Source organism: Octodon degus, unplaced genomic scaffold, assembly GCF_000260255.1.
Source record: "Octodon degus isolate 3935 unplaced genomic scaffold, OctDeg1.0 scaffold00144, whole genome shotgun sequence".
Classification (NCBI taxonomy): Eukaryota; Metazoa; Chordata; class Mammalia; order Rodentia; family Octodontidae; genus Octodon; species Octodon degus.
Window position 1 is genome coordinate 2,321,374 of NW_004524720.1, and position 10,363 is coordinate 2,331,736.

General features: G+C 39.9%; 1 protein-coding gene across 15 annotated transcripts in view; it reads left to right on the forward strand.

Annotated features, from left to right (window-relative positions):
• Window positions 1–10,363, forward strand: part of Pard3 (par-3 family cell polarity regulator) — a 543,836-nt gene that overhangs the window by 247,588 nt on the left and 285,885 nt on the right. For 14 of the 15 annotated variants that reach the window (XM_023701951.1, XM_023701947.1, XM_023701952.1 and 11 more), the window contains 2 exons: window positions 8,469–8,560; window positions 10,137–10,220. In XM_023701951.1, coding sequence (XP_023557719.1) covers window positions 8,469–8,560; window positions 10,137–10,220 — 176 coding nt within the window. The remainder of the gene's footprint in view (window positions 1–8,468; window positions 8,561–10,136; window positions 10,221–10,363) is intronic. The other variant, XM_023701946.1, reaches the window with a different exon arrangement.

Consider the following 10,363-nt stretch of genomic DNA (forward strand, 5'->3'; position numbering starts at 1 on the left):
TAAGCAGTTTCATCCACATTGTAAAATTACTCAAACTACAAATCTCTTGTAATCCTGCCACCCAGGTAGGACTGTGGGTGTTTCCCTGGGTTTAACTCTTGATGTTCATGATTGACATCTGTCTCTTAAAAATTCTCAAATAATATAATGGAAATTACCACTTGTATGAAAGTACATGTGTTACACTTTCAGAACGTGGTATTTATTTACATCAAATGTTTTATTATACTTTCTCACAGATTCCGGCTCTGGTGCTAGCTTTTTGGCCTGAATCAGATTTGCTACTTAGTAATTCCAGTTCACTCTTTAATGGATGAAATAAAGTGGGGACACACACACACAAAGGGGGCGGGGAGAGAGAGAACACGAACTAAAATATTTAATGTAGTTTTCAAAATCTCCACTTTGCCAGGGAAATAGGAATTCTTATGTAGGCTGGATTTTCTCCTAGTAAGAATTCCTTCCTTTCGTAAGAATTAACTTACTATATGTGTGGTTTGGTGCATTCTCTCCAGATGTTTAGTAAAGTGAGTTCTTTTTCTTTCTCCTGTTTTATTTTTACATGTGAGGTGCTTTCCATCCTTGTGTCCACCCCAACAATTACTTAGATTGAGTACTTAGACGGAGGAACTGGGCTGAGCTGGGCTGAGCTGGGCCGAGCTGGGCCAGCCAGGCATGGTGGATGCAAGACTCCTGCTTGGTCTGCCGTCTGCTGTGTCACTGCCAGTGTGGGCAGAACATCTCCTGACCCACTTTTGTGTAACATAATCAGTGAATGTTGTTAATGAATATTTTGCACATTAACACCAACTTATTTATCAAACTATAGCATGCTGAAATCATTCAGAGCTTGTCCTGTAGTCATGTGGTTCAGTTGGAAAAAAGATCTCATACCCATAGAATCCATTCCAAGTTCCATCTATTGAAATACTTCTAAGGGTTTTATTCAGGATTAAATTGAAGTTGTATTAAGGCCTAAAGAAATAAATGGTATGTAGTACAGTTTTATTTTTCATTTCATATATATGTGTGTGTTTATGTATGTGTATATATTTTTGTGTATATAAATGTGTGTGTGCTCATGCGTGCTGGAGATTGAACCATATATTTCAGTTTTGGTTTTTTTTTTTCCTTTTTAAAAACCAGTTTGAGCTGGGTATGGTGGCACATCACTGTTTGGGGAGCCACTCAGACTGCTTCCAAGCCCAGGGGCATCTAAGGACACCTGAGGATTTTTTCCCTGCTTATCTAGCGCAGATGCACAGCGGGACACAGTTACGTAACCTTGACTTAGCACAGGCGAACCTGTATGCGTTGCTTATGGTACTGTGTAAGAGCAAACATGAGATACTCTGTGTACGAGTTGTACAGTAATGGCGCAGGTGGCTCTTGCTCCTGCGCTCTTCCAGTCTTCCACTTCACTCTGCTCCTTGGTGCTTGCTGTTGTTGCTGATGTCTTGCACACATGCATTCTTCAACTGTGGACCCTCTCCCTTGAAAATCTCCCGTGGGCCGACTACTGTAATTCTCGGAGTCAAGAGGCTTAGGCAGGGAGAATTGTTACATGTTCAAGGCCAACCTGAGCTACATAGTGAGCTCAAAGCCATCCTGACTGCATAACAAGACATTACCTGAAAAACACTTAAAAAGTGATTTGTACTGTTTACTAGCAAGAAAATACTCACTGGTGATTTATGTAAAAGTTTATTCAATATTATTTTAATTTCAATCTTAGTAAAGATTTAATGTTACAAATATTTTTACACTAAAGAGAGATTGATCTTTTTGAATGAGAATAGTTATATATGGTCTTTTAATACACTTCTGACCAAGGATCATTTATATACCCATGAGTCATTTATCTCACAACTAAAATGAAACATTTTAAAATTTCACCTCAGTGAGAATTAAAATGTTACTTTTAGAAAAGCAAGATGGTCAGATCGCAGGATCCCTACATTTCAACAGTCCATTGGGTTTCATTAATAGTCATTGATATTCAAAGCAAAACCAGTAGGCGTCCTTCCGGTTAGCACTGTACATGTGCCCATCTGCAGCCAGACTGGGTGGTTGGATGCAGATCACCCCATCAGGCAAGCAGCAGCACCCGCCCCGCCAGGCATGGGGCACGTGGAAGCAGAAAGGAAACGAAGGAGTAGGTGGTAGTCTAGAGGATTCCTCCATGCCGGGAACTCCTAAGGGCCTGTGAGAAGCTGGCTTCCCTTTGCAACTCAGTTGTGAGGGTCCCTTCTGCACATAGCAGTTGCCCAGATCCCTACTTTTGTTCTCTGTGGTTAGACAGTGCTCATAAATCAGCGCCATCTGTTCTTCTTTTAAAGAAGCCTCTTGCCTTTGCTTGTGTGGAGCGTGTTGTGTATGTTTCAGGGCAGGAAACGTCATTTTTCTGGGAAATGGAAATTTCATGGACTGCGTTAAACATAGCATTCGATCAGGATTAGTTTGAGGTGAGAGTGTTGGGAATCTGGTGGTAGTGTGCAGCTCACAAAAATTGCAACGCCAGAGACTGATGGATTACTTGTAGAATCCTAAATAATTTGCTGTTGAAGTCTGTTCAGTAGAGCACAGTTTATATTATGTGAACTGACCTGTATCTAAACGCATAACAGCTATTAATTTTCTTCAGGAAGATATCTTTATTTTAGAAGATCTTACTTCAGATATAATATTGCCTATCCTTAAAGTATATCAATGGCAGTTTTTTCCATGAATGTTTTTATTCTAGTGAAATATAATGATCATGAAGTAAAGTTGTATTACACTTTCTGGATTTTATCTTTAGAAGGTTGCTGTGGACCTTTTCTTTTCAGCGTTGAAGGCCCTCTCTCCCCAGATGTTTTCAATTGTTCTCCACCTTTGATGGAAAATCACTTTCCCCTGGTGGATTGGCCAATTAATCAAGTAGTTGCAACATTAACACAACGCCTTCTGGAATCCTGTTTGTGATACTTAGGAGGCCTGGAAACAGAGTCTCTCTGGAATTATTTTCCAGCAGATGTAATCCAAAGGAAAAGTGGTTTAATCTATCCTTTCAACATGTAAATAAATATTTTCTCTAGGATACTATAGTTTATTAATGGTTAATATGTCCTTTATTAATTTAGGAAAATCCTCACTTTTAAACATAAAAACTAAAAAAATAAGCTCATAGGAAGTTTAAGTAGCATTATATAACTCAATTTTTAGCTGTTTTTTTGTTTGTTTTTTTTTGGCAGAACCAGGAATTGAACTCAGACCCTTGCGCTTGCCAGGGAAGTGCTTATTCCACTGAGCCATGTCCCCAGCCCCTGTATAACTCAATTTTTAATAAGACAATTTTAAAATGGTAACTTCAGTTTTAAGTTAATCTTTTCTTTTAAATAATAATTCTAAAAATTAAATTCTTCAAAGCTTGAAATTTGAATGTGGCTATCCTTAGATTTTGAATTAAGTTTTATTATATACCTATGTGGTTTGGGTTTTCCTGTTTCAGAAATATTTGTAGTCTCATTTTCTATGGAAAATGGCAGAGACAGGGTCCAAGTCTTAACTGTTTTAAGTACAACTGTACAACTTTACAGTGATACTCACTTGAAGTTCTGGGTTTTCTTTTTAAATGTGTGTGAAGCTTGTGAAGATTCTGAGCCATCAAATGGGGGCAGATACAGCCAGAAAAATTTTCCAATACAAACGACATTTAAGAGTTGAATTAAATTTTGTTTTAGTTTATATTATCACCTGTGGTTTTAAAAATGCATCGTCTAGGGATAGGAGTATAGCTCAGAGCCAGAGTGCTTTCTGGGAGGCCCTGAGTTCGATGCCTAGTACCAAAACATATGTTCATAAAAAATAAAATAAAAAACGATGTTACCTATCGGCACTCTTTTTACTATTAGTATGTGGAAGACAGGGAGCGTATTCATTTTTAGTAGAAGCTCACAACAGTTCCATGTAAATTTCCATCTCCTCTTCTCTCCCAGGTACTTCTAGGCCTTCTAAAACTTCTCTATGTTATCAAATGTTTTTTCTCTCTTAAGAGAAAAACAGACCAGTTGAATCATTAGATTTATGAGAGCAACACCTCTAAAACCCAGCAGCATTCCGAGTGAAGTTTCAGAATGCCCTCTTTTAAATGTGCTTTGCTATTTCTATAACCAGGAGAGCAGGAATAAAATAGAGGATACCTGATTCACCTTAATACTGCTACAGCCGAAGTTGAATTTCAGGGCTTGGAGTGCCACTCAGGCCCGCAGCGTGTGCTTAGCATGTGGGGGCGCCAGGCTTGACCTCAGTACATGGTCTCCATGGAGGCCACTTCCCTGGCTCTACCTCTGTGCAGCTCTAGTCAGAACCAGCTTCCACTGCCTTGGGGATAGGTCTGCCCATGTTCTGTGACTTTCCTTGGCTTCCTATTGTGGTTTAGTTGTAGTTCACTGGGCCTCATGCCAGAACAGTTTTATAAGAAACTGTCCTTGGTAGGCGTGGTGGCACCTGTGTGACGTCCCAGCATTTGAGAGGCTGAGGCATGAGGAGGGAAGTGAGTTTTGAGGCCAGCCTGAACTACATGTTCAGTTCAAGGCCTGAACTGCATAGTGAAACCTTGTCTCAAAAAGAAAAACAAACAAAAATGTTTGTTTTTGATGAAGAACAATCAAATGACATTTGATTTGCTTTGTTTTTATTGTGTTGAGCAGTATAGTTGTATACAAGAATCATTTTTCCTCTATATAGAAGGTATGACTCTTATAATTTCAGCAGAATTCAGTGTTGCATCTTCAGGCATTGTTATCACAGAGCAGCTTTCAGGGATGTGCTAGTGATCATGCAGATGCTGTTAGGTGTCAGTGCTCCAGGTGAGCTGTTGTTGGGAGTCGTTCTTCACGATGCTTTTACATGTTTGTATAAGATGAAGATGCAGAGCCCTTGTTTTAAGTATGTTTGGCAGCATAGCCCTAGTGTTTGCCTCTGTGACAAGGAGCAGGGATGTTTGCTGTTGGGTTAAAAGCTGCGAGTTCCCTGACGCAGAGTGCTTCTCTGCGTGCCCGTGGCCCCGGCCCTCCTTGCGCTGCTTGTGAGAAGTTGTGCTCGAGAGAGCGCTGCATGGAGGGACAGCGCAGTGCTCTGGCCATTCTAGGAGTGGCGCGTCTTCTTCAGCTGGCATCCAGGAGGCTGATATCAGGACACTTCACAGCTCTTATTATTATTATTATTATTATTATTATATTATTGGCGGAACTGGGGATTGAACTCAGACCCTTGTGCTTGCCAGGCAAGCACTTATTCTACTGAGCCATCTCCCCGGCCCCAGTTCTTACTATTATTAAGGTGTCTTTTAAATGATGCATTGTGGTTTGTATATAAGATGCTCCACAGTTCTTGACATTTACTGTTTCTCTGAATTTTTTTTCCTTCCCTGTATAGGACAGGGTCCACAGGGTCTCACTACACAGACTGGACTCGTAGTGATCCTCCTGTTTTCAGCTTCCCAGCGTCTGGAATTACAGGCACGTGCTACCATGCCCAGTCTCAATCACCTTCTCAGCTCTCCCCAGGGGTGGGGGAAAATTTTGTTAACTCCTAACCAACCCACAGTGTTTCTTCTGCCATTCACTTAGTTGTAAATTCAGTAGTTTATTGTTCTCTTGATTGATTTTCCTCCCAAAGACCTTTTACAATGAAAATACTTTGTGTCCTGCAAACACAATAAATATCAGGCGTTATGCAAGTTTCTCAATTATAGACAATTTTAAAATTTAATTGAGTATGTTTAGGTTCAGTTGTTTTGCAAGACACATGGAACATGCCTGGGCAGATGTGCACTAAAATGTCTTGTGTGTGTGCCTGATTACCCTTACCTATTTGTCAAGGTGTGTTGTAGGTGTCAGGAACTTGCTCTTTATTTAGGCTTTGATAGTGTCTGTACATTGCTGCTTGGCAGTTCCTGACTGGTGAGCACCATGATATGCCTGCAGTATGCATTACCTTGTGGCGGCTTCTTTTTTTGCCCCCCAAAGAATTTGTTTTTACTGTCCCAATTTTACAGAGCAGTACAATATAGAAGGATATATAACATGCATAAGGCTGTGAAATTGGTAAACACTAGAAATGATATTTATATTCAAGTATTTTTAACTTTTCCTTTTTTTAATTTTTAACATTTTAACTCTTAAGCCTGCGTTCTTAACTTCTGTATTCTGCAATAAAATGGAGTGAAGGAAAAGAAAAATATTGTTTCACAAGAAATTTCTTTAACACTGTCTATAGTACTGTTATAGCCTTTAAATATTGATTTGATGTATGTAGTAACTGAGCATCATTTATAGTGGTTACGGGGGAATCTGGTGTGTTAGGCTTGCTAACTGTGTTCAGTCACAGCTCTTAAGAAAAGTACCAGGCAACAAAACAAAACCGCAGAGGAGCAGACGTTTACACAACGGAGGTGTGGGGGGAGCCTAAGGTGTGGTTCCCATAGTGAACACTGTAGTCCACACTGAGCCCCGCTTGGCTCCGTGAGTAATTCGTGGTGCACTCGGGGGCTGAGGATGCGTGCTGTGGGAGCAGTGAGTGTGTGGATCAGAGCTCGGGGTTCAGCACTGGTGTTGGGGTGATTCCATTATATGACTGTTTCATAGATTACATAGGCTTTCATCTGGACAAACACACCTTAGTCTGTCCAATGGTTGTGGGTTATTGTTAAACTGGACACATACACACACACCTTGACCACATCTCAGTACAGCTTAAATGATTAATCCTGAAACAAAATATCTCTAATGGACCATTACTTTTATGGTGTGCATCTGGGTCTGTAAACGTCACTTTGTTTCCTCCCTTGTCCCAGTGGAAAAGCATCATTTGGGACTTAGTATTTACATTTGGAGTGCTGCTCATGGGCAGGTTCAAGATGCTGTTACCCTTTGAGCTGAATCACATGCTGTGCTCAGAGAGATAGATGACTAAGAGGATGTGTTAGAGCCCCTTCTACACAGTGTCATCATCCACCTTGGAGGAGCCTGGCTCTGGGCAGTGCACCTCTGCCAGGAGGGATGTGTGGAACAGGTGCCCAGTTCCTGGGGAGCCAGGGTGCATCATGGGTGTGCAGAGTGGATACCAGCAGGGCTCTCTGAGCGTTGTGTCTGCCCTCCATCCCTTCAGTAGTTTAATATGTTGCTTGTCACTGTGTCTTGAGCCCATGGCTCTTGCTTATCGTTCTGTCAATGGATGTCGCTGTTGATGACTCCATGAGTCTGTCAGATAGAGGAGTAAACATATAAGAATCTTTTTTTCCCATGATTGATTTTCTTTCCTAACACAGGGAGTTTAATAAGTTCACAGTACCATCGCTGATGTCAAATTTCTAAAGTATGAAAGGAAGGAAACCTAGGAAATTGACTGTACATACAAATTATACATGTTGACTTCTAGAAAAAGATTAAATAAATTTCACTTCATTGCTTTGTGACATCCCCAGAGATTCCTAGGGATGATTTTGCTTTAATTAGCAAAATATTTACAGAGTACTTAATAGGTGCCAGACACTAGGGATCTCAGGTAAAGTATGTGTGGGCCTCTTTACCAGGAGAATCTGAGTCTTTTCTAAATACGCTAATTTGGTTAGGGGAATGTTGTTGTCAGTTAAACATGTTTATCCTTATTCAAATACTCTCGAAAAGCCATTTTATCTAACACTTAAGTGTTAGTGAATTCCTTAAGAAAGAGTGGCTAAGGATATAAATTAAGGAATATTCTTGAGTGGAATCTCATTTATTTCTTTAAACAACCACATAGTTTCCACTAACCCAGCATCCACAGCACATTGGATGCATGTGTTGGAGGAAGTATGGATACAGAGGTGCAGGCTGATTACATTGCTTTTTGTGTTTTTCTTCATATTTGATCCTTGATAAATAAAGACAGAAGTGATTCTTTATGGCTGAGAGCTTACTGCCTTTACAGATAGCTAAATAGCCAGTTAGGCTGTGTGTAATTTTTCCAGGATAAAAGATTTTACCTTGAAGTTACACCCACCCCATCCTCATTTTCACCATCTAAGTAGGAATTGAGGAGCTGACACACCATGCCTTTGTCAGTTTTGCTAGTGACCATGGCTGTCATTAGTCTCAGCTGTTTTGTAAAAGTTTTAATTAGACTTCCATTACCAGCATCACATACATTTGTAGTAATACATACTTCTTAAAACACACATCTGAAGAAATTAAAATAGCAGGTGAAAGAAACTGGCATAAATTGAAGTTCAGTGTTTTCCTTCTCTAGTCATATCTTGCTTACCTCCGGGATGTAGTGAAGTTCAGTTTCTCACGTGTGCATAGTACCCCATCATTAAAAGTCATCCTCCCCGGAGAAAGGTGTAGTTCACATGGTTGTAACTCCCATTGGACGCGGTGTTAACTTCCTTTCTCACCACTAGAGAGACCTAACTGTGCTTTTGTCCTTGTGTCTCTCCTCTCTAGGAGGAGGATGGGTCAGCAGAAGACAGCAGCCGAGTGGAGCCAGTTGGCCACGCAGACACCGGCTTGGAGAGCGTAACCAGCTTTTCTCTGGAGTAAGTTACTCATGGTTTGATCTAGATTTGTACTATTCACGTAGCATCATTAACTGCAGCAAGTATTTTGAAAGCATATGGCATGAGGAATGTTTGTGCTTATTTAAAAAACGCACCTTGCATTGGGTTGATCTTGTAAAGCACAGTTTTCATATGTTGAGTTAACTCTGTAATAGAAGCAGCAGCACTGCATGGGTGTTCACAAGCCTATCCTGAGTTTCATGCTTTGGCAAATACTATTAACTTAGAATATCAAATATTATTTGATGGAAAACAGTCATGTTAATAGCACTGTAAACATAGTAACTGTTGTCAGATTGCTTTGTCTGTTGATATTTTGGTCATTTCTTTGTTCTACAACTTCGCTAAATTAAAGAAAATCACGAATATACATACTTACTTGAAAGACTAGTTGGATCATGGAAACATTGGGTATTATGGCATAAGTGCTTTTTTTGGTTGAAGAAACAATCTTTCAAGATATTTGATACAAAATTAGAGGTCCTATATCTATCTAGGACTTGGAACAAGTCCTAGATAGATATAAAATATAAAATCTTTTTCAATATTATCAATGCTCTCTAATTACCTAAATATTGTTATGTTTGAGTGGAAGATGGTCTCATGACCTGTTCCTTTGGTAATATAAAGCAGGGAGAGCAGGCCTTCCAATTCTTTCTTTTGGTTAAAGTTTGGAGTGTTGAATGAAGTATATTAACATTCGTATACTTCATTTTGTCTTCTTGATCTTCCAAGGGAGAGCTCTAAGTACATTTCTGGTGAGATTGAGCAAGCTCTGGAATCAGATTATATTTAGATATACCCTAAACAGCACTTGGAGTATTTCTATTTAAAAGAGACTTGCCATGCGATAATATTTTAGAATGTGGAAGAAAATAAATTTTTTTCAGTTACACCATTTTAGTTAAAAAAGATATTCAAACTGTATTAGCAGTGTCTAAAAGATGGTAATTTTTAGACATGGAGTTTTATAGCCTTTGGTTCCAGTGTTCATATAGCACTTAAGGAAACAGTGATGTTCCATTGTTGTAGAAGAGAGGGCAGTGAGGACCAAGACTCACCTATGAGGGTGAAAACTTTGACCTCTTTACTTTGATGTGCCTTATATTAGAGCCTTTCTAAATTACCAAGTGCTGTGTAACTGTAATACTGCTGTTCAGCTAGTCTTCAGGGTCCTTGAACTAGATACCAGAGCAATGCATGTGAAGTGGAGGTCTAGAGATTGGATGTGCAAATCTTGAGCTCACATTACACTTAGGAGTATGGGCCAAGAGAAATAGTCTTTATCATTTGTAACGCAGTTATTTCTGATGATTGCTCTCCTTCCATGCCATCAGACTAGCGTTCAGGTATGTAGCACTTGATGTTGCTTCACCACCATGCTTTTATTCCCCAGTGTGTATGTATATGCGTGTGTGCTTGGTGGGAATTTTGTTTTGTTCTCTTCTGTTGTGTTGTTGTGTGTCTGTGTCGTGGTGGTCTTTGTGCTGTTTGTTTCAGTTTTGGTTTGTTTACAGTACATGTTCATGCTCCTTCATTCATCATTGTCTCACAGTGATATGGTAAAGCTCGTACAAGTCTCCAACGATGGAGGGCCTCTGGGAATCCATGTAGTGCCTTTCAGTGCGCGAGGCGGCAGGTAACGTATCCTGGAGGTTTTTAATTGAATCGTAATGTGCAGTGTTTTATCTTCATTTATGCTCAGATGTAGAGTGGTGTTGACTTAGCATATGCTTAATGGACAACATGTTCACTTGGGGACAACTGCTACTTCATTCCTAC